The sequence below is a fragment of the Dendropsophus ebraccatus genome, chromosome 10 (assembly GCF_027789765.1).
Source record: "Dendropsophus ebraccatus isolate aDenEbr1 chromosome 10, aDenEbr1.pat, whole genome shotgun sequence".
Lineage (NCBI taxonomy): Eukaryota > Metazoa > Chordata > Amphibia > Anura > Hylidae > Dendropsophus > Dendropsophus ebraccatus.
In genome coordinates this window covers 48649870-48670851 of record NC_091463.1, presented here as the reverse complement: position 1 = coordinate 48670851, position 20982 = coordinate 48649870, and the positions used below count along the sequence as shown (strand labels likewise).

At 40.9% G+C, this 20982-nt stretch overlaps 1 protein-coding gene across 3 annotated transcripts; it reads left to right on the top strand.

The window, feature by feature from the left end:
• The first annotated feature begins 1669 nt into the window (after positions 1 to 1669).
• On the top strand, positions 1670 to 20780 carry LOC138802852 (cysteine-rich hydrophobic domain-containing protein 2-like). Of its 3 annotated transcripts, XM_069986558.1 has the most exons (8): positions 1670 to 1855; positions 4799 to 4853; positions 9057 to 9212; positions 11029 to 11085; positions 11165 to 11224; positions 13376 to 14441; positions 16888 to 19760; positions 20392 to 20780. In XM_069986558.1, the coding sequence occupies exons 1-6, from the start codon at positions 1680 to 1682 to the stop codon at positions 13424 to 13426; spliced, it is 555 nt and encodes a 184-aa protein (XP_069842659.1). In that variant the 5' UTR covers positions 1670 to 1679; the 3' UTR covers positions 13427 to 14441; positions 16888 to 19760; positions 20392 to 20780. The 3 variants fall into 3 exon arrangements, with proteins under 3 accessions (XP_069842659.1, XP_069842658.1, XP_069842660.1); XM_069986557.1 differs by having other exon boundaries at positions 16888 to 20780; XM_069986559.1 differs by lacking the exon at positions 11029 to 11085 and having other exon boundaries at positions 16888 to 20780.
• The last annotated feature ends 202 nt before the right edge of the window (positions 20781 to 20982 follow it).

The window sequence follows — 20982 nt, the reverse complement described above, 5'->3', positions numbered from 1 at the left end:
ACAAAATTGTTTTCATGTTATTCTAATACCTAAACAGGTGCATAGTAAGACCAAACTAAGTACAGAGAGTTTCAAGGAAGCCACTTGCTGATGTGGTAAAGTCAGGGGGGAGCAAGGGGGGCAGCTGCCCCAGGTGCAAGGCTAGGGGGGGGGGGGCCAGTCTTGCTGCACACACCCGCCCCCTCTGCTCTGCCCTGCCTGTTCTTCATCAGCTAGTGCTGTTGTTACAGGTAAGGCAGGAGCAGGGCCGAGGCACTTGGGGAAGGGGGGTGATATGGAGTAACTGCTCCAGACTGCGGTACCTGTCACACATGACTAGAGATGGTCGAACATCTGAAAATCTTAGGTTCCATCGAACTCGAACATTTTTGAGCGTGCAGCATTTGATTCCTGGTCCGTGGGGAAGGAGGAATTCTGGGATACAGCCTATTACCCCCTCGCATATAACATTAAAATATCCTGGCGACAGCATTCCAGTGATGTCACACGAGCGCGGACGTCAGGAGAGTGCGGCCTCTTGTGACCGTAGGAAGCCCTTGTCTGCTCCTCACACAACAGCCTCCAAGATTTCTACTAAGCTTCATAAAAGACCACTGACTTGGCCCATCTAGTCTGTCCTTTTAGTATTCCTGGTTACAATATACCAGGCTCTCACTAGGCTACAACCTACAATAAGGCTGCTGCCACCTCCCTGCACTGTGACCAGCTGCTCCCTCCAGGCCCAGATCACACTGAACAAAAATTCCGTGGCGGAGAGCGTTCCCTCTCATTTACTCACTGCACTGAACCCGGTGGGAGCTCTCCGTTACGGAATTCCGCAGTTTTTGCTCGGTGTGAACTGGGCCATAGATTGTGAGGCCTCATGCATACTGTATATATGACTGCACGGCTGTGTCAGTACAGTTCTAAAAAGATTTTTTTTTGAGTTCCTGGCATCATAATAATACACAATGCCAGGAGTTCTAATAATCCCTTCTGCTGCACACTGTCCATATACATTGGGGGAGATTTATCAAACATGGTGTAATGTAAAACTGGCTCAGTTGCCCTCACAGACTCTTTGGAAAATGAAAGGTGGAATCTGGTTGCTAGGGGCGACTGAGCCAGTTTCACATGACACAGTTTGATAAATCTCCGCCATAGTGTGTGCGTGGACGCGGCAATAAGCCCTTGCAGGTAGGGTCCGCTCTCCCTATGTACCAGTCTGTTACTTTATGTGGTTTGTAACCAGGGACGCTTTAAAAATAAATAGAACATAAGTAACAAGGAGACTCCGTTCAGACCATTGAAATGAATGGCACCTGCTGTTGTACACCACTGTATAGTTTTGCACATATCACATGCGTTCAATGTTATTTTTCTGTTGTTGCAAGCAATGGAGAGAAGCGTATGAGAAGGCCCTTCTCCCCACCTGTGTGTGACAGCAGGGACAGTCAGCTTTTCTATAGGATCCTTTAAAGGGACCGATTCGACTTCTGAAAATCAAATTATAAACAATAAACTTCCCATAAAAAAACGTTTAAATGTGTAAACAAGCGGCGCTCCCGCCGTGTGAACACAACCCTGGTCCCGTCCGATTCATCCCTTCAGCCTCCTCTCCCTCAGCGCCAGCCCCGCCCCCTGGCTGTCTAGGGTCACGTGACGAAGCCGCACTCCCAGCTCCGTGTTGTGGTGACGTCATGAGCGTCTTGCTACCCAACATGGCGGACTTTGATACCATTTACGAGTTAGACGAGGAAGAGGAGGAGGAGGGCGAGGACCGGGAAACGGGCACTGGCCGGGTGGTGGACGAGGAGCACCTAATCAGATACGCGCCGGATCCTGTGGTGGTCAGGGGAGCCGGACACATTACCGTGTAAGAGACGGAGGGAGCTGGAGTCTGCGGGAGGCTCAGTGTGTGTGCAGCGGCCTGGGTGTAAGCACTCGTCTGCTCTGGTCCCCTGCCACATATCGTAGCGGTACCGCCTGCATGCTGCTGCTGCGTGAGAACAGTGTGCGGCTCCAGTCATAACAGAGCTGGCCTGTACTCTGACCTCTGACCTATGCCCTGTGTGCCCTGACCTGACCCAGTCTGTGTGTAACGGGGAGAGGGGCTGATTAGACTGCCGCCACATTGGTTCTCATATAGCCCTATCACTGGGTATGCCAGCCTATGTGTCTCCAAGTACAATGCCCATCCTGCCCTTTATAGGGTAATTACTCTTCACTATATAATGGGGGAAGCAGATGAAGGGTCTTAAAACAGCTGACCAATTGGAAAGCTGTTGCCCATAGCAACCGATAACAGATTTTTATATATATTATTATTTTATTTTTTTTTTTCAGCATATGGCAGCTCCTCAGTGATAGGTTTCTATGGCCAACACTGTTTTCCTGTCAGAAACCCTGGGGGAGATTTATCAAACATGGCATGAAGTGAAACCGGCTCAGTTGCCCCTAGTAACCAATCAGATTCCACCTTTCATTCCTCACAGACTCTTTGGAAAATGACAGGCGGAATCTGATTGGTTGCTAGGGGCAACTGAGCCAGTGTCACTTTACACCATGTTTGATAAATCCCCCTTGTTTGGGGCTTCTTCCATCCTGTGGCTGGAGATGACACAACGCTACACGTATATTATTACGGCTGCACTTTTATTATAACCTGTGTTAACAAGGTGATTACATAGAGATCTGTCAGTAGCCTTAGGAAGTGACTGGGTGTATATATCAGGGTGACACATGTAATCTAAAACTTTTGGCTCACCACTACTCCACTTAATTGTCCCATCCAGCACCCCTAGTTTTTCCACGGGGAAGAACCTATAAATGTTTTCGCCCCAAAAAAAAACTGGTGTAAAAAAAAATTAAAAAATTTGCACGATGTAGAAAAAAAATGGAAGAATCATAAAATTTTGCACAAGAAAATAATTGCTCAAAGGTTTGCCTTTTTTTAATTGATTACCGCCACCCCATGTGGTCTGAACTACTGGTGCAAACTGTTTGCATATAATACTCTGTGAGGAGCCTTAGAATAGTGGCCGGACCGCTAGGACCCCCATACGTGTGCTTCCCAATACTGTTGACCATATAGTGTTCTCGGTAGTACTGCTTCCATAATGACAAACTATAGGCAATGCCACTCACCGCTGACTGTGACATGTCTAGGAGAGAAGACATTTCATGAATTGACTTGACACAAAAAAGTGTTTTCTTGTGCAAAATGCAAAAAACCCACATGTCTGGTATTTCCACAGTCATACCAGCCCGTACAAGGTAATATGCCATCTATATACAATCAAGGCTCACAGAAATGTTTCTTGTCCCCAAAAATTGATCACAGCGGGTCTCATCAGATCAGACGATATAGGCGGGGAAAGATTGCGTAGTCCGTCAGTATTCTCAATGGAAGTCTATGAGAATATATTGACGGAATGAGCGGCTGAATGGGGAGTGGATCACACTGCCACAATCTCTCCCTGGCTATATCTTCTGATCAGAGCGGGTCTCAGCAGTGAGTTATTTTTAGTGACAGTTTCTTTATAAAATTTTCAAGGAGAGTAGAACAATGTGTAAAGATGCTTCAGAGTTTTTCATACAGAACAATTTACTGAAACAAAGCTTTTTTTTTTTTTTTTTTGTAGCACGGATTGCAGCCCCGTACACACACATGAATGTCCAAATGGGGCCATAAGTGTCCCCTAGATGTGGGTACCAGCTTTGGAACCTGCATTGTCAAATCGATGACTCCCCGCCCCCTTTGTAACTCCCAATAAAGGGGTAGTTCTATCGGAGCTTGTTATAATTGCCCATAAGAGAGGGGATAACTAGCTGATCAATGGGGACTGATTGCCGGGACCCCCACTGATCACGAGATTGAGGATGTACTTGTTCAGAGGTGGGATCTGCATTTAGAGATTACTCTAGATCTGCCATAAATACACCAGATGGGTATACACCTATTAATTGCATTTTGATTGCATTTTATTGGCTGTCAGTTCATATTCCAAGAAACCCTACATAAGTACAGTATTTTGCATTGTGCAGATTTTGAGTTACAGCCTCAATTGCTAAAGCTCAGAGCTGAGCTCACAATTCTATTTTATTTTAAATGATCACCTTCTCCTAAAGCTTGGCTGATGGCCTATAATGTAGTACCCTCTGCTGCCTTGTATTCTCCGAGAGCTCAACTATATCAGATTACTGTACTGTGCATTCCCAAAACGCTGGCAGATTTCCTGATCTTCTATGTGCATAGGTCACTGATCTGGATGTGACTAGAATATAAGGCGACTGTCACTCAGGATCTTTATGCAAACTCTTTGATTTACATACTTCATAGTCACTCAGCTCTTTATGGTCATGATATGAGTGTAAACTAGTTAGTTATTGTGTGCTTCCTGCCTCCAAACATTCAAGATCCCTTTACTGGTATCTACTGGGTGGCTGTTACGGTATAAATGAGCAGCACAGTCATGGGCTAAACACTAGTTTGTAAGGGATGGAATAATCCAGTTGCTCCTACCAGTGGTCAGATATGTAGACAGTGTCTGGTCACAAAGCCATTGACTAGATGGAGCAGTCTGAAGACACAGGAAGGGGTATATGTTTTACAGTAAGGTGTATTATCACTAGATGTGCTGTGTGACAGCTTCAGTTCTTACTAAACCAGAAGTCCTGCATCAAGTCAACAACTTTCTATTTTCCAGTTTATTAATACGTTGCTTGTTACATTGAAGACTCTCATACTCCTTTATACCTTTTAACTAATGCTAAACTTTAACCGGTCAAAACTTCTGTATCTTCCTTCTTCTTGTAGATTTGGGTTAAGCAACAAGTTTGATGCAGAATTCCCCTCTATCTTAACAGGAAAGGTAAGCTTGTCCATGTGAATGTTTATATTGGTTTGTGCTTAGTTGATAGATGTTTTCTTTATTGCCAGGAACATGCAATATATTGCACAAGAGAAGACTTTTATCAGCCCTGCTTTGTAACATTTTTGTATAGTATTACGGTGGCTAAACCCCCTTTGATTTTGACAGGACTCAATCATCACCTATGGTGTCCTTTTTTGTCAGGAGAGAACAGAGAATTGCCTCTCACTATTCACAACACATGCATGTTGAGCTGAGTGAGCATGTCTATAGTAGTAATGATCATCATCCTTATATAGCAGTAGTATGTTATGCAGTGCTTTACAAATGAGCTTACCATCTATGCAGAGATATGGATGTTTTGTATGATGTTCCACCAGTCTTTTTTTAAAACAATGTAGCAAACATAAAGACTCGTACAGTATAGGAAGGAGTTGCACTCAGTGATTAGGATCCAAGTGGAAAAGGCCGTTGATGATATCAACAATAATCCACTGAGTTATTGAGAATAAAGACAAGGGGGGAGATTTATGAAAGTGTGTAAAGATACACCTGGTGTAAACTGCCCACAGCAACCAATTACAGCTTTCTACTCTGGTGGAATAAAAGAGGAGCTGTAATTGGTTGCTGTGGGCAGTTTACATCAGGTGTATATTTACACACTTTCATAAATCTCCCCCAAGATGTTTTTAATGCAGGTGCTCTTGTGCATAATTTATTATTAACAAGGGTAATCGCAGACAGAGCATCCAAAATTTCGGTGGTGACACCTTTATCTAGGAGTCTGTGTGGCAGAAGGTAACGGTAGATGCAGGAGTAGATGTGTTGGCAAGACAGGGCCTGCCTGGAGCAACCTAGCCTTACTAGACTGTGCACTCCACGGACCGCCACCCGGTCCTGCCATCCGGTTTCTTATCCCTCCGGAGTCACTGTGGGCTACCTAGCCAAATCCAGATCTGCATCTCCAGACAGGCACTGTCTTGCCAACCTATCTACCCCTGCATCTACCATTACCTTCTGCCAAGCAAACATAAAGACTCCCATACACTTTAGTTGGCTGAACCCACCTCTGTGTAATGTGTATGGTAGCCTCCCAACTTTATCTGAGAAGAATCGGACATGTTAAAGGGGTTATCCAGCGCTACAAAAACATGGCCACTTTTCCCCCTACTGTTGTCTCCAGTTCAGATGGAGTTTGCAATTAAGCTCCATTTACTTCAATGGAACTGAGTTTCAAAACCCCACCCAAACTGGAGACAACAATAGAGGGAAAGTGGCAATGTTTTTGTAGCACTGGATAACCCCTTTAAGTTTTAGCTCCTTTTGTTTTCCCTGGAAAAAAGCTTTCTGCCCTCTCCCCATTGAAAACATTAATGTTCAGCCAAGGCATTGGAACAAATAGTTCTTAGTCGAACGAAAGCTCAGCCAATGGCTATTGAAGTCATATGGCCATCTTAAAACCGCAAGTACAGGAATAAAGTGTATTAGAGTAAGTAGGGTATCATGGATGCAGATTAGCTCATTCAGCGAGGCGAATCGAGGCGAGGCGAATCAACTACTTTATTTTGCAGTTTGTTATATATTTTTGCACCCAGCTGCTTGGTTAGGGTAGGTTCATTTGGGGCAGAATCCGCTCTGATCTTAATATGTATTCTGCCTAATTCAACATGAATTCTTCTGGGAATGTGACTTCCAGAGAATTTCTAAACAGGGAGAAAATTGTCCTGACTTGCCCCTGTGTCATAGGCATAGGGGCATAGGCTGTGGTTCCACACATATGTACTGAATGCATTCCAAATGTTGTGGACCCCACGCCCCTGGTTTTCAGACAACATCGCACAACTATTAGGGGAGAAATGGGTTTCCAAATTGTTCCGAACACTTGTGGTAACACAGCCTTAAGATCACCTTTCTGTAAATATGTTTGACATGAAAATATGCATAGGGTTATAGTGTTGGAAATGCATAGACTACAGCACTTTCTAATGTAGAAAAAAACATGTTATACACCAATCTGTTGCTACCTGTTCTTAGTATGTCTTGTGATCAAGCTGTATGAATACTGCCACCACAACCCAGCAGTACCCCGGCTGCTTGTCTACTGCACCTTCCTATTAGGAGAGAAACAGTAATGAATGCTAATACTGGGCAGTATACTTTTTTAGGGAGGTGTCATTGGATCCTTTTGCAGTTTTCTCCTTGCATAGGCCACCAGCTGGTGTAGGGAGTCTAATGGTACTTTTACACGGTGCGATAATTCGCCCGATCGCACGATTAACGATTTTGAATGAACAATTTTTTTTTTTTATAATGATCAGCGTTTATACGGAACGTTTTGCGATTGTTTAAGCCGAGATAGGCTTAAACACATAGGTGAAATCACTGAAAGAATGTTTACACGGAACGATCTGCGAATTTTTTGCGAACGATCAACGATGATTTAAGAACATGTTGAAAGATCAAACTGAACGATTTTTTGCTGGTCGTTTGATCGTTCGCTGCGTTTACACATACGATTATCGTTCGAATTCGACCGTTATCGTGCAGAAACGAACAATCAATCGTCCCGTGTAAAAGTACCATAAGACGGCCAGTCTCTGCTCCCTTCCTTTTTGAGGAGACTAAATTTGCATGCCTATACAGAGCAACAGAGCTCTACCTGCAAATGTTTAGCTTCATGGCCTGTATATTTTTAAGGTGATGTTGGATTGGGTGCCTAGGCCTTAGGGAAAGACACAGCAGTTTCCTGTTCTAATACCTTCAACAATAACTTATTGTACTGAGAGATAAGCTTGCAGTTCAGAAGTCATAAAGTTCCCTGGTGTTGTCAGCTGAGATGCAGGTGATTGATAGGGTCATAATAGCCACTCTTTGCTTTTCTGAGGCTAGATGAAGCCTGCTGGGTTTTGCTTAGTTTTTCTGTGTTTGCTGCCCTGGTTGTATCCTGTCATAAAATATTATGGCCCCCTTTTAACAGTGTTTAAAAAAAGAAGATGCCTGAAGTAACTAATGCTGCGTTTCATTGTAGACAAGTAAAACCAGAACGAAACCCTTTATCTTCTACTTAACAAAGATGAGGAAAAAAAAGTAGAAACCTTACACTCTATTAATAGACCCTGTGGATTTTTCTCTTACTCCAGTGTCTTATTCTCAGAAGTTTGGCTTGACTCCCTAAGGCTGGGTTCACACTACGTTTTTGCAATACGTTTTTTTTTTCTTCAGTTTTTTTTGCAAAAAACGGAAGTAAAAAAAAAGGATGCATGTGTGTGCATCTGTTTTGATCCATTTTTCCATTGAATTCCATTATAAAAGAAAAGCATCAAAACGGATCCTTTTTTTTTAACATACCAAAGTTTTGTGTCCGTTAAAAAAAAAACAGATCAGTTTTTTCCAAAAAACGGATGAAAAAAAAATGGATTGCAAAGACCTAGTGTGAACCCAGCCTAAGTGAAAGAGTTGTATGCGATTTATTACATTTATTTCACCAAATTGGTTCTTTTGACTGGCTGAAACCTATTCACTTGTACAAGACTTAAAATCTTGCATGGCAGTTGTGGATGGCATATGGGAAAAGAAGCCTGAAATATCATCTATTCTCCATATAAATTTCTTTTTGTTCTTTAGGCTATGTTCGCACACAGTATTTTTGCTCAGTATTTTGGTCAGTATTTTGCGACCAAAACCAGGAGTGGATGGAAAACACAGGCTATTTTCCCACACTGAAATTGAGTGGATGGCTGCAAATAGCAAATAATTACCGTTATTTTAAAACAACGACTGTTTGCCCTTAAATGACGACCATCTACTAAATTTCAACAATGTATGAACATAGCCTTTCTGTGCTTTCAGTCCACTCCTGGTTTTAGTTGCAAAATACTGACCAAAATACTTGTCTTTGCAAAGACAAACGACTTAGATAGCAGCAATCTGCTGTCGCCATGCCGCGGAGCAGGAGTGGCGGCAGCAGACAGCTGCTATGTTCTATAGGCTGCCCGGACGATCCAGCAATCCCCTGGGCAGCCCCCTCTGCACTCACCCGCACTAAAAAATTTTTTGCTTAGAGTTGAAGCATGCATGAATTGTTATAGAAGCCAGATATAGATATTTGCAAAGTTTCTGCCTGTATGACCTACAAAAAAGTGCTATTTGATGTACCATGGATCTCTAGTTATACATTGATGAGAATGGTGTTTATAACTGCAGGTTGCCCCTGAAGAGTTTAAAATCAGTATGGGACGTGTGAATACGTGCTTGAGGAAGAATCTCCCTCTTAATGTGAAGTGGCTGCTATGTGGCTGTATTTGCTGCTGTTGTACATTAGGCTTAAGTTTGTGGCCTGTTATATGCCTGAACAAAAGGGTAAGTAGTGAACACTTTTGGTTAAACACCATTCTGTTTAATAGAAAGAAATGTGCTCTGCATTGTATTTTCTGGTATCTGTCAGAGCTAAGAAGCTTCTGTCATTTCTAAGTAGTTGCAGAAAGTAGCTTTTTACTGTTAAAGGGATATTGCCATCTCAACTTACATAGTTAAACTTGTAGGTCTCTTCAAGGTGCATATTTTTGCAAATACAATCATTAAAGGGGTTATCCAGCGCTACAAAAACATGGCCACTTTCTTCCAGAGACAGCGCCTCTCTTGTCTCCAGCTGGGGCGGAGTTTTGCTGCTCAGTTCCATTAAAGTGAATGGAGCTTAATTGCAAACCGCACCTGAACTGGAGACAAGTCGTGTTGTCTCAGAAAGAAAGTGGCCATGTTTTTGTAGCACTGGATAACCCCTTTAGGGTGCGTTCACACCTACAGGATCCGCAGCAGATTTGATGCTGTGGTCAGTTATTTAAATTAAATCTGCTGCGGATCCGCAGCAGAAAATACGCTGATACCGATAAGTGTGAACGTCCCCTTAAGCAATCTTGCCTCCTCCTTCCCATTGTGAATAGCTTGTTATCTAGGTTACCTTCTGCCATACGGCTCTAAAAACAATAGTGCGGCTGGTGTATATATAGCTGTAGCTCTTTAATGACCAGGGTAATTTTCGTTTTTGCGCTTTCATTTTTTCCTCCTTGTGTTTAAAAGGCCATAGCACTTGCATTTTTCACCTGTAGACCCACATGATCCCTTGTTTTTTTTACTCCAATTGTACTTTGCAATGACAGAATTCATTTTTTATTATAATATATGCTGTGAAACTGGGGATAAAATTATTAGTGTGGTGGAATTGAAGAAAACATTTTGGGTTACAGTGTTCACCCTATAGTAAAACTGGCATATTATATATGTTCATCAAGTCAGTACGATTACAACAATATGTAACTTACTTTATCTGACGGCTTGTAAACCCCTGTAAAAAAAAAAACAAAAACTAAATGTTACTAAAATTGCTCTATTACCAATCTTATAACGCTTTTATTCTTGGGTCTACGTGAGGTGTCATTTTTGGCGCCATAATCTGTACCTATTGCCTTCATTGCATAGATGCAACTTTTGATCACTTTTTATTACAATTTTTCTGTATTTAATATGACTAAAAATCAGCAATTTTGTGCTTAGGGGGTGATTAAAATTTTTTTATTAGGGGAGGGGTTTTTTTTATTAATGAAAAAAAAAATATTTTTTCATTACATTGTAATTTGAATACCCCCAGTAGACTTCTAATTCAACTACACTGATTTCTCAGTGTAGATATCTATACAGTACATATCTACTGCATAGATCCATGAGATAAGGGGGGAATTGATCCCACCACTAGACCACCATGGATGCGGGAACCATTTAAATGCAGCCTTGACAGCTGCATTTGAACAGTTAATTAGCCAGGAGCAGTCATGAGCGAGCCGTGCAGTTCAGAGCGGGATCATGGCGCGACCCCCCTCTGAAGTCACCCACCAGACCCAGAACGTACTGGAGATAGTATACATAGGTGTGTGTATGTATACAGTACATATACGCTATACGTGTATTATATGCAACAATTGGAGGAAAAGAGCAGAATATCAGGAAAAGGAGGCAAGTACTTTAATTGAAACTGTATGCAAAAATATTTACCCTGATGAGCCCTACATCTTATAACGTTATTAGCTGAGAATGGAACACCCCTTTAAGAGCTCCCAGATGTAGAAATGCAGGAGAATTTATTTCTTTTTTTTATCAATAGTTTTTTGTTGTGCTTTGCTAGACAAGAAGATCCATTCATAAATTGTTGGACTGGGAAAACAACCGATTATATCATAAAGTAAGTGATCAATGGAAAATGTAAATGGCGAAATTAAATGAAACCAGCACTAATATTGGTATTTGTTTATCTCTTATAGCTCGGCTTGCACTGGAAATTGAGTCGAAGGAAATGTGAATCAAACAATATGATGGAATATGTGAGTATTACCTTACAGGCCTGTAGAAATAAATTGCGATCTTCATCTCCTCTATTAAAACTTTCAACACCATGGCCCAAATTTATCAAAGGGTGTAAAATAGACACTGGTGTAAACTACCGCTAGCAACCAATCACGGCTCAGCTTTCATTTTACCAGAGCTGAAAGCTGAGCTGTGATTGGTTGCTGTGGGCAGTGTATACACAAATGTCAATTTTATACCTTTTGTTAAATCTAAACCGTGATCTAAGAGCGTATCTTTCAGTGCTGAGACACTGGATGTGATGAGAAAACTAGTAAATAGTTGAAAGGCTGAAGGTAATATCGGTTAACATCTGCCTGATTCCTCTAATACACATGAACACTTTATTGAGTAGGTTAAGATCTTTTTCCCTTACAATGAGGCTAGAATGATTATAAACTTAGTTCAAGAGAAGTGCAGGGTTTAAGACAAACAGCTGACAGTATATGGGCAGCTTTATGGACTACACAATGAACAATTGCTACTTTTACAGTGGTAATTGCAGACTGACTCAGCTTGTTTTACATAGGGCCAGAAAAACTGTCTAGTTAACAGGGTAGTACGGATTGCTGTGCCTGAGCTGTTCTCCTATAAATAAGTAAAGAGGCAAAACATTTCTAGGAGATCCCCCAACATTTGTTTGGCAGAGCCAGAGATCAGCTGGGATGTTGGCTATTGGGCTTTAGAAAGTGCAAAGTTTTTTTTAAAGTTTTGACCGAGCAGTTGCTCAGCTGTAGGAGATCTAGGAGATAAGCGAATCAATCATCTAAACAAAGCAAAATGCTTCGTTTGATTAGCCCTCCGCTCATGAAGCCGCCACCCTTTCAGCACTGCTCTGCTCTCTGTCGCTCCACCCCGGGTGCTAGGGAAAAGCTGGATCCAATCCTGGGAAACTGGGAGAATTGGATCCAGCTTTTCCCAGCATTTTGGGAGGAGCAGTAGGGAGCGGAGCAGCGCTGAAAGGCCGCCAACTTGATGAGTGGAGCGCTGATCAAACAAAGGACATAATATTGTTGCTGTATTTCGTTAAAGGAGAGGTCCAGCGAAAATTTTTTATTAAAGTATTGTATTGCCCCCCAAAAATGTTACAAATCCCCAATATACACTTCTTACGGGAAATGCTTATAAAGTGCTTTTTTCCTGCACTTACTACTGCATCAAGGCTTCACTTCTGGATAAAATGGTGATGTCACGACCCGACTCCCAGAGCTGTGCGGGCTGTGGCTGCTGGAGAGGAGGATGGCAGAGAGATGCTCAGTGTCCCTCTAGTGCCCTGTGTCCCTCTGCCATCATCCTCTCCAGCAGCCACAGCCCGCACAGCTCTGGGAGTCGGGTTGTGACATCACCATTTCATTCAGGAAGTGAAGCCTTGATGCAGTAGTAAGTGCAGGGAAAGAAGTACTTTATGTGTGCATTTCCCGTAATGTATATTGGTGTATATTGGTAATTTGTATAACTTTTGCGGAGCCACACAATAATTTAAAGTGTCACTGTCGTGAATTTTTTTTTTGCAGAAATCAATAGTCCAGGCGATTTTAAGAAACTTTGTAATTGGGTTTATTATCCGAAAAATGCATTTTTATCATGAAAAAGCAGTTTGAAGCTCTCCCCCCTGTCTTCATTGTTCTCCTATGGAGAGAGCTAAAGAAAAGACCAAAACAGGACAACAAAGAGTTAATCTACAAATCCCTCACTCCTTATCTGTTCTGACCATCACCAGTGACCTGTCTGAGCTCGGATTACAGCTGTCACCCAGCTCCGTGCCTGTAATCCTCTGTTATCTGCTTTCTGCTGCCGGCTAACTCCCTCCTTCCTCCTCCCCCCTCCCCTCTCCCTAGAGCAGACTGGGTACGTCTCCTGCAACAAGTCACAATTTTCAGATTTTTCAGAGTGGATGAAAAAGAGGAAGGAGGGGGGGACCTGGGAAAAGGCTTTTTACATGCAGATAATGGCAGATTTGGCTAATAAACCCAATTACAAAGTTTCTTAAAATCGCCTGGACTATTGATTTCTGCAAAAAAAAAAAATACGACAGTGACTCTTTAACAAAGAAATTTGCTGGATTTTTTTAAAAATTTTCTTTCATAGCAGCCATTCTTCTGCTGATGTTGTATACCTTTCTTTTTCAGGTCATATTAATAGAATTTTTACCAAAGTATCCTATCTTTCGACCGGACTGAAGAAAGCCTGCCCCCAGTTCATTTCATGTTTTTGTTACCTGTCATTCCTACCCTTAGTGCCTTTTTAATGGTTTTGGAAAGGAAAGATATACTGTACATCTGTTGTGTTTTAAAAACACAAATAGGGGTCTTTTGTATAGTTGTATGGTAACCTAATAGAGTGGTATTTTTATTATCTCTAGAAAAGAAGAAAATTTGCACACTTATTATTTTTTTATGTTAAGGGAAGCTTTCTGTGTTGCACTTCATTTTACCCCGTGCAGTGAAAACTTGTCAAGCAGCTTGTCACTGTAGCCACCTCACACTGGCAGGGGTTGCGTATATATGTGTGTGTTTACAGATAATGTATATATGTTTATAAACATCCCTGTATATAGTTGAAATTAGGGGTGTACATTAGTGCTGCTTTAAATCTAGCTTGTTGCCTTACTGTTCCTACATCATATTGATTTACTAGTTCTTACCCAGCCCATGGTTTCAATGCATTTCCATTAGAAAACTGCTGCAAGATTGAACCTGTTAGAAATGACACGTTATTCTTCACCTATCGTAGTTAGTCATTCCACATAACCGACTAATACTTGCAGTCATAAATTTCAAGGATTTGTTATAAAGGATTAGCCTTCATGCATATTGGGACGGATCTATCTATACAAGCTATAATTTCTTATATTCTAAGTGATTTAAATTGTCAGTATGTCAAAATGAAGTATACAGATATATAAATATATATACTACAAGCCGCAGCAGATTATTTAACCAAAAACTGTAAATATTGCCTTTTTCAGAACTGCAAGTATTATACCTATGTTTACAGAATGTAATATAGCTATTACAATGTTGCCAATGATCCTGTATCATTTAGAAATGTACACGCAGGCTCACTTGATTGTATCAGCCATTTCTCTCTTATGTTGACAGGAACCATGTTTTGTATTGCGTTGTGCTAGTGGTCTCTTGTCTCCAGGGGCTAACCATCCATTTTTGAAGAAGCCATATCCAATGGTCGTAGGAAGTAAGAATTGAGCTGACTTGCACTTTTAATTATGTGTGTTATTGGACAGATTTCTTGTATACTCTGTAAATGTCTTCTAGAACCTACTTTTGATGGCTAAAGCATGAACGTCAAGGCTAAAGAAATCAACAGTAATAACTGAATACATCTGGTGACCTCCTTAGGGCCCTATTACATGGGACGATTATCGTGCGAAAAATCTTTGAATTTAAACGATCATTGTTCTGTGTAATTGCAGGCAACGATCGAAAAATCGTTTGTATATCGTTGATTTAGATCTGAACGCTGTTCGCTGTAATTCCACATTCGTTCGCTCAAGTTCCGCATTTTTTCACTAATCGTTCAGTGTAATAGCACATTGTTCATTGTTTTTCTGGGATCAGAAGGAATAAAGGATCATAGTAACGATCGTAATAACGATCATAGTAATGATTATCGTTCTGTGTAATATGGTGGACGATTTCAGGTTAACGATAATCAATCTCGTTTGCGATCGTTTATCGTTAATAGTTAAAAATCGCTCAGTGTATTAGGACCCTTAGGCACCTAAGAATCATGTTTCAGTGTTAGGCTGCATTCACACATTCCGTGTTCCGCACGGAACGGGGACGTGGAATGCCTGTAACGGACTTCTTCCCCCTCCCGGGCAGCATCTGTGATAACATGCTGGGAGCAGGGGAACTGTACAGATATGCACCACACTATATTGACAGAGCCGTGCGGCTGATTCATTACAGCGTGGCGCATATCTGTACAGTTCCTCCGCTTCCAGCATCTTACCCCAGATGCTGCCCAGGCGGGGGGAGAAATCAGTTACAGGCATTCCACGTCCGTGTTCCGTACAGAACGTGTGAATGCAGCCTTAGGGATAATACGTGTGTATTCACATCCAGCAAAAAGTTCTTATATTGCAAGTCCCTTTCATGACCCTGATAGGTTTGTGTCTGCAGCATTTAAATGGATTTCTGCAGGCCCTAAGTGAAAGTGGAGGTACATTTTTTCCCCTCCTCTTTGACAGCTTATGTGGTATTTCTTTGGTTGATGTTCTGGAAGTTTTTGATTGTTGATGGGGAACATGCCTGTCTACAGCAGCAGATTATTGATTAAAAAAAAAATTAAAGGCTTATACTTAGCTTCCATCTGGGGTACGTATTGATATATGTGCCATGAGCTTTGCTGGTACGCATGGCAACAAACATTATGTAAAATTATTCTGTGTTTAAAAATTAAAGACTGTAGTAAGGAAGTAGGAAAACATATGGTTTTTTGATCCTTGTTCTAAATAAGTCCTTGATATATACCTCACCTCAAGTTTAAGTCCAAATTAAAGGGGTGTTCCGAGTTACAAGAATGTATGCCTTATCCACAGGATAACAGGGATTCTGACTGACACCCCACAATCTCAAGATCAGAACTAATCAGCGACATGATTATGTACATTGCTGCTCAATTTATTAACTATGGAGCTGCTAAAGATAATCTGGCGGGGTACTCTGCTATCTCTGACAGCTCCATGGACAGTGGCTGGACCCACTATGATCTGACACTATTTCCCCATCTGGCCCTCCTGTGGTTAGAGGATTGATTCTTTTAACTTAAAATATTTTTAAAGGGGAACTCCGGCGCTAACTTTTTTTTTTTCTAATCTGGCACAACATGACAAAGTTACATAACTTTGTCAAGCCATGCTATTACCTATTTTGCCTGCATAGACCTTTTTTCAACCCCTAACCCTCTGCCAGAAGTTCAGTAGTTCCTACCTTTTTCCCAGCGCATCAACCAATTTGTTGGCCATTTTGATGACTATTTTGTGACAATGCGTCACATAATGTATTTAAAGCTTGAGGCTGTCCTTGCAAACGTCCCATCTGCTATTATTGGCCGAGCAAGTGATGAAGCACCTGACGTGGCCTACGCGATATGATCGGAGTTGTAGGACTTCAACAGTCCATGCCGCTGCTGAAACGGGAAGCAATGAAGATTCCTACAGCAGGACCAACACTGTCCAGCCAGCAGTATGGGCGCAATTAGACCTCCAGTCGGAGGTTTTTTTTTGTTTGTTTTTTTTTTTGGAGGGGGTGCCTGAGTTCAAGTCTCCATTCTGCATACCTCTTTTAGAAAGCATTTTCCTTAAAGTACGAAAAATGCTTCTAAACATTTTTAAAGAATACTTCAGGTATAAGTGATTTGGTTATCCCTAATGCAGGAATAATCCTCTGGGGGAAATACATTAAAACAGTGAAAAGCAAAACTAACAGGTTTTACTGTGATTGGTTGCTGTCAGCAAAAGCAGACAGTTTTCACAGTTATTCCCCCCTGTATATCTTTATTTTTTTGCCAAGATTATTTTCCAGTAATCTACTCATTAACCTTATTTTGATTAATATTGTAGATATTGCAGTGCCCATGTGACTTGGCACTAAGTTTTTGTTTTTTTCCTCTCTAGATTTCCATGTATTATCTATGGGAAGCTGGCTGCCATTATTTGTAACAATAACCTGTGGATATTGGCCACAGGATAGACCAGAGTAATGGTTCTGAAAGGCCTGAATTTGCATTGTGTTCTTTATTTTATTTAACATGTACATCTGGATTATTGAACCATGACATTTCAATTATTTCTGTTTTCGAAAGCCAAATAAGCAATGCTTTCAATTGTGCCAATAAAATAAGCAAGAGAAAATGACATTGTGCCAGTAAAATAGTATATCCAAAATCCTGATTCCGATGTCCTCTAAACCAGTGCTTCTCGATTCCAGTCCTCATGGCCACCAACAGGTCATGTTTTGAGGATATCCCTTCAAAGAATACCTGTGATAATACCTGATGCACGGAGTATAATTATATCACCTGTGAGATGCTAATGCTGCGTTTACATTGCGATCATTGTTCGAATTTTCACGATAACGATAGCATTTGAGCAATAAGTGTCTCGTGTAAACACAGCGAGCGATCAAGTGATGAGCAAGAAATCGTTCATTGTGATCTTTCAACGTGTTCTCAAAACGCTGTTGGCCGTGCACTGAAAATTCGCAGATCGCGTCTTTCACAGATTCACCCTATGTGTGAGGTGGGCTTAAGCGATCTTAAAACTATTTTTCTAATGATTTATCTCTCCTAAGCGCTGATCGCTATAAAAATAAAATCGTTGCTTCAAAATTAAGTGGTGATTGGCGAATTATCACTTCGTGTAAATGGACCATACGGAAATCCTCAAAACATGACCTGTTGGTGGGCCATGAGTACTGGAATTGAGAAGCACTGCTCTAAACTGACCTTAATAACCCCTAAATATAAGTATATTCTGGCTGTCCTAGTAGTCCTTCATAGTGCCATGTAACATGAAGCCAATTGTTCTCATTTAGCAGATTTGTTGCAAAAAAAATCCTGATCTTTAAGATGTGTTCCATGCAGCGACAAGCTAATTCTGCAGCAGGGGATTTCTGTAAGCCCTGTTCACATGATTGGGGAAAGTCAAAGTTCTGGCATGCATGAATTTACCATAAAGTGTTTTTTTTGTTTTTTTTAAATGACAGAAACGAACTATTAACATTTTAATGCCATATGCAGAATTTATTTGTGCTTTTAGAAAATGTATCTTCAATGTTCAGCAATGGCCGAGAGAAAAATCATCCCGTTGTAGTTTGTACCCCCCTTTTAGACAGGCATTTTTAAAACTGTCGCATATGAACATGCTTGTCTGTTTGGGCAAGAAATAAAGCAATACTTTCTCTATCCATGATGTATGAACCACTAAACTGAATGTATGAAAATGTACGTAACCAATCCCCTTTATTTGTTCTTTTTTATGCCTAATAGAATAGCAACTGTATATAGACATTTAAGTCTTAATAGCAAATTGAGTGTCTATTAAGGTAATGTATAGTATAAACTATGGAAATATTTGCTGCTGTTAATAAATCTTCATTCTGAGTTATTCAGAACATTTATAGGTGATCTTATTTCTATATACACTACAGAAGCACAGTAGCCCTGAGTAAAATTCTACACTGTTGCTCTACCGATAAATCAGATCTAGCCAGTTGTCACTTTTATCATGCTAAGTGCCTGTTAGGAGACGTCCAGACTTATGAGGGGGAAAAGCTGGAGATTTTTCTATATATGCATGTGTTGTGTGATGTTTGCAGTTAAAAGAGTTTTAAAAAAAAAATATATCACAGCAGCTTGAAAGTCTGCAACTTGCCAGAAAGTGTACTGCGCTTTCTCCTATACTCAGATGTTTTTGGCCCCGTTCACATAGAGCAAAAATTGGTGAGCTTTCCGCCATGGAATCCTGCCGCGCTCAGTGTCCTGCTTTGAGTGAATGAGAGGGTGCGTGCACGTCCGCTTCCTCCCCTCTCCTCTCTAAGAAGTGGCATGTCACTTCGGCGGAAGCGGACGCGCGCACACACCCTCATTTACTCAAAGCAGGACACTGAGCATGGAGAAGAGTTCTGCTGCAGATTTTCAGTGCAGAATCATCTGAGCATGGCCTTCGGGCTTTTTTACACCGCAAAGTTCATTCAGCCGATAATTGGCCCATGTAAAAGCATTGACGACTGGCCAAAAAGTGGGAAACGACGACTTCGGCTGACCGCATCTTTTGTGCAGGGGTAAACAGGTGATTGCTGCCGATAACAATGAATGTTAGTGGTGCTGTTTGTGTGTGCACACGGCCCCATGTCGGCCTGTGTAAAAAGTTGTGAGCTGTTAGTATTTGACAGATTAGGAAATCTAGCTAGCATTGTTAGCCCACTGACTGTCCCAAACCATTTTTCAAGGTCAGTAGCTGGGTCTAAACGTGGCTGTGAATTTCTGTTCTGGATTTCATACAAATTTATGGCAATTCCATAAACATTCCACACCAAAATCTGCATGTTCCATGCAGATACGTTATGGATTTACCATGGAATTCAAACCTGCATCATGCCTTTAAACGTCTGGACATGGCCTTAGTTAGCTGCTGTTTGCTTTACCATATTTTACTTATACAAGCATCTAAAGGTTAGAGAGAAGGCATTAGGGAGAGGTAACATTTGGTATGATATCCAATACTCTCCATCTTAATTGCTTCTATTCTCAGTATTTGTGTCTCAAAGTAGGATTGGCCATTGTAATAACTTTTGATATGTCAAAAGCGGATATCACACTGGGTCTCCTTCCAAAGACCTGCTGCATTTGTAAATATTAGACTCTGGCAGTCCCTCCCTAATCCTGATAGCAGGGGTTGGGCTCTGTAGACTTACAATAAAGCCCGACTCCTTCCATCAGATGGATTACGCAGCCAGGGAGTGAAGTTGTTACAAATGCCAATAACGCGTAAGCTTGCTGGAGATGTTTTATGTTTTATACATTATTTTGTAACTGTACACTACGCTGTAATTTTTGCTGCAAACTATATTTGCATTTTATTCTTTTCCGAAATGTCCAAATGATATATAACCAGGCAACAAAAGTGTTTAACTTTTTGAAGGTTTCTTTTGCCCTTTGTATTCAACCATTTATTGTGTCCAGCATCTGGCTGTCCTTCAGATTGCTGACACCATCTTTAGCTGGCATTATATTGACTTCACATAGGGCATGGTTGCAGCACTTCTGATACAAATTTTCATGTAGATTTAATACATAGGTTGTAAAATAGTATTAAAAAAAGAACATGCACTTAAATGGTAAAAAAAAACCTGTAGCAGAAACCAGAAAATATGCACACATTATAACACCAATGTGATTTATTATTGGGTTTGTTTGATGCAGTCATGAACACTATGCTATTATAGACCTGAGTCCATTCTGCTTTGTCAAACTTTTCCATGAAGGCAAAATCAAAACTGATATTTTATAACCATTTTCTTAAACTTTTTTTTTTTTAAAGCTGTGTTTCAAAAGTCCACTATTTTACACTCTGAAATGCTCATGTCTGGTTACGTTAAAGACTTTTTTTTTTCTGTAGATTACATTATCAGTGTATATGTGTATCATCTACCCATTCACAATACAGCGGACCGTCAGTTACTTCATAGTATCAGTATTAGCAGCAATCATGGAAGTTTGACATGGCAGGAGGAATCTGTTGGACTTTGAGGAGAAAAGACTTGTCAATATATTGCATCTGGAAACAGCTTCTTTTGTCATTGGAACTCACACCGTGACATAACCTGAGCCTCTTTGTTACCAGCCGCGGGATAAACAAATGAAAAGACTGAATAACAGATGTGCCAAAATATATCTACAACTGTATCTAGGAGTGGAATATAAACCCAAGATGTCTGATTTTGGATTTGTTGGTCAAATGAACTGCATTTCATCCAGTAAAATAAAAGTTAACTAATTCATATTTTATCCTGGGTCTTGTTTTTATCATTACTACTATTATTATTATTATTATTATTATTATTATTATTATTATTATTAAGTACCATTAGTTCCACTAAGGGGCAGAGGATGGTAGAATTCTGAAGAGATTTGATTTCAGGTTGTTTTCAAAGGTTTCGAAGGTGGGTGGCGTTGGAATTTGGTATCCCTCAGCAGATTCCCGTTTGAA

Excerpts from the sequence above, each read along its gene's own strand:
- LOC138802852 (XM_069986558.1), top strand. The coding sequence starts at position 1,680 with ATGAGCGTCTTGCTACCCAACATGGCGGACTTTGATACCATTTACGAG. Across the intron at positions 9,213-11,028 it reads TTATATGCCTGAACAAAAGG|ACAAGAAGATCCATTCATAA; the intron begins GTAAGTAGTGAA and ends GTGCTTTGCTAG. Across the intron at positions 11,225-13,375 it reads CAAACAATATGATGGAATAT|GTCATATTAATAGAATTTTT; the intron begins GTGAGTATTACC and ends TTTCTTTTTCAG.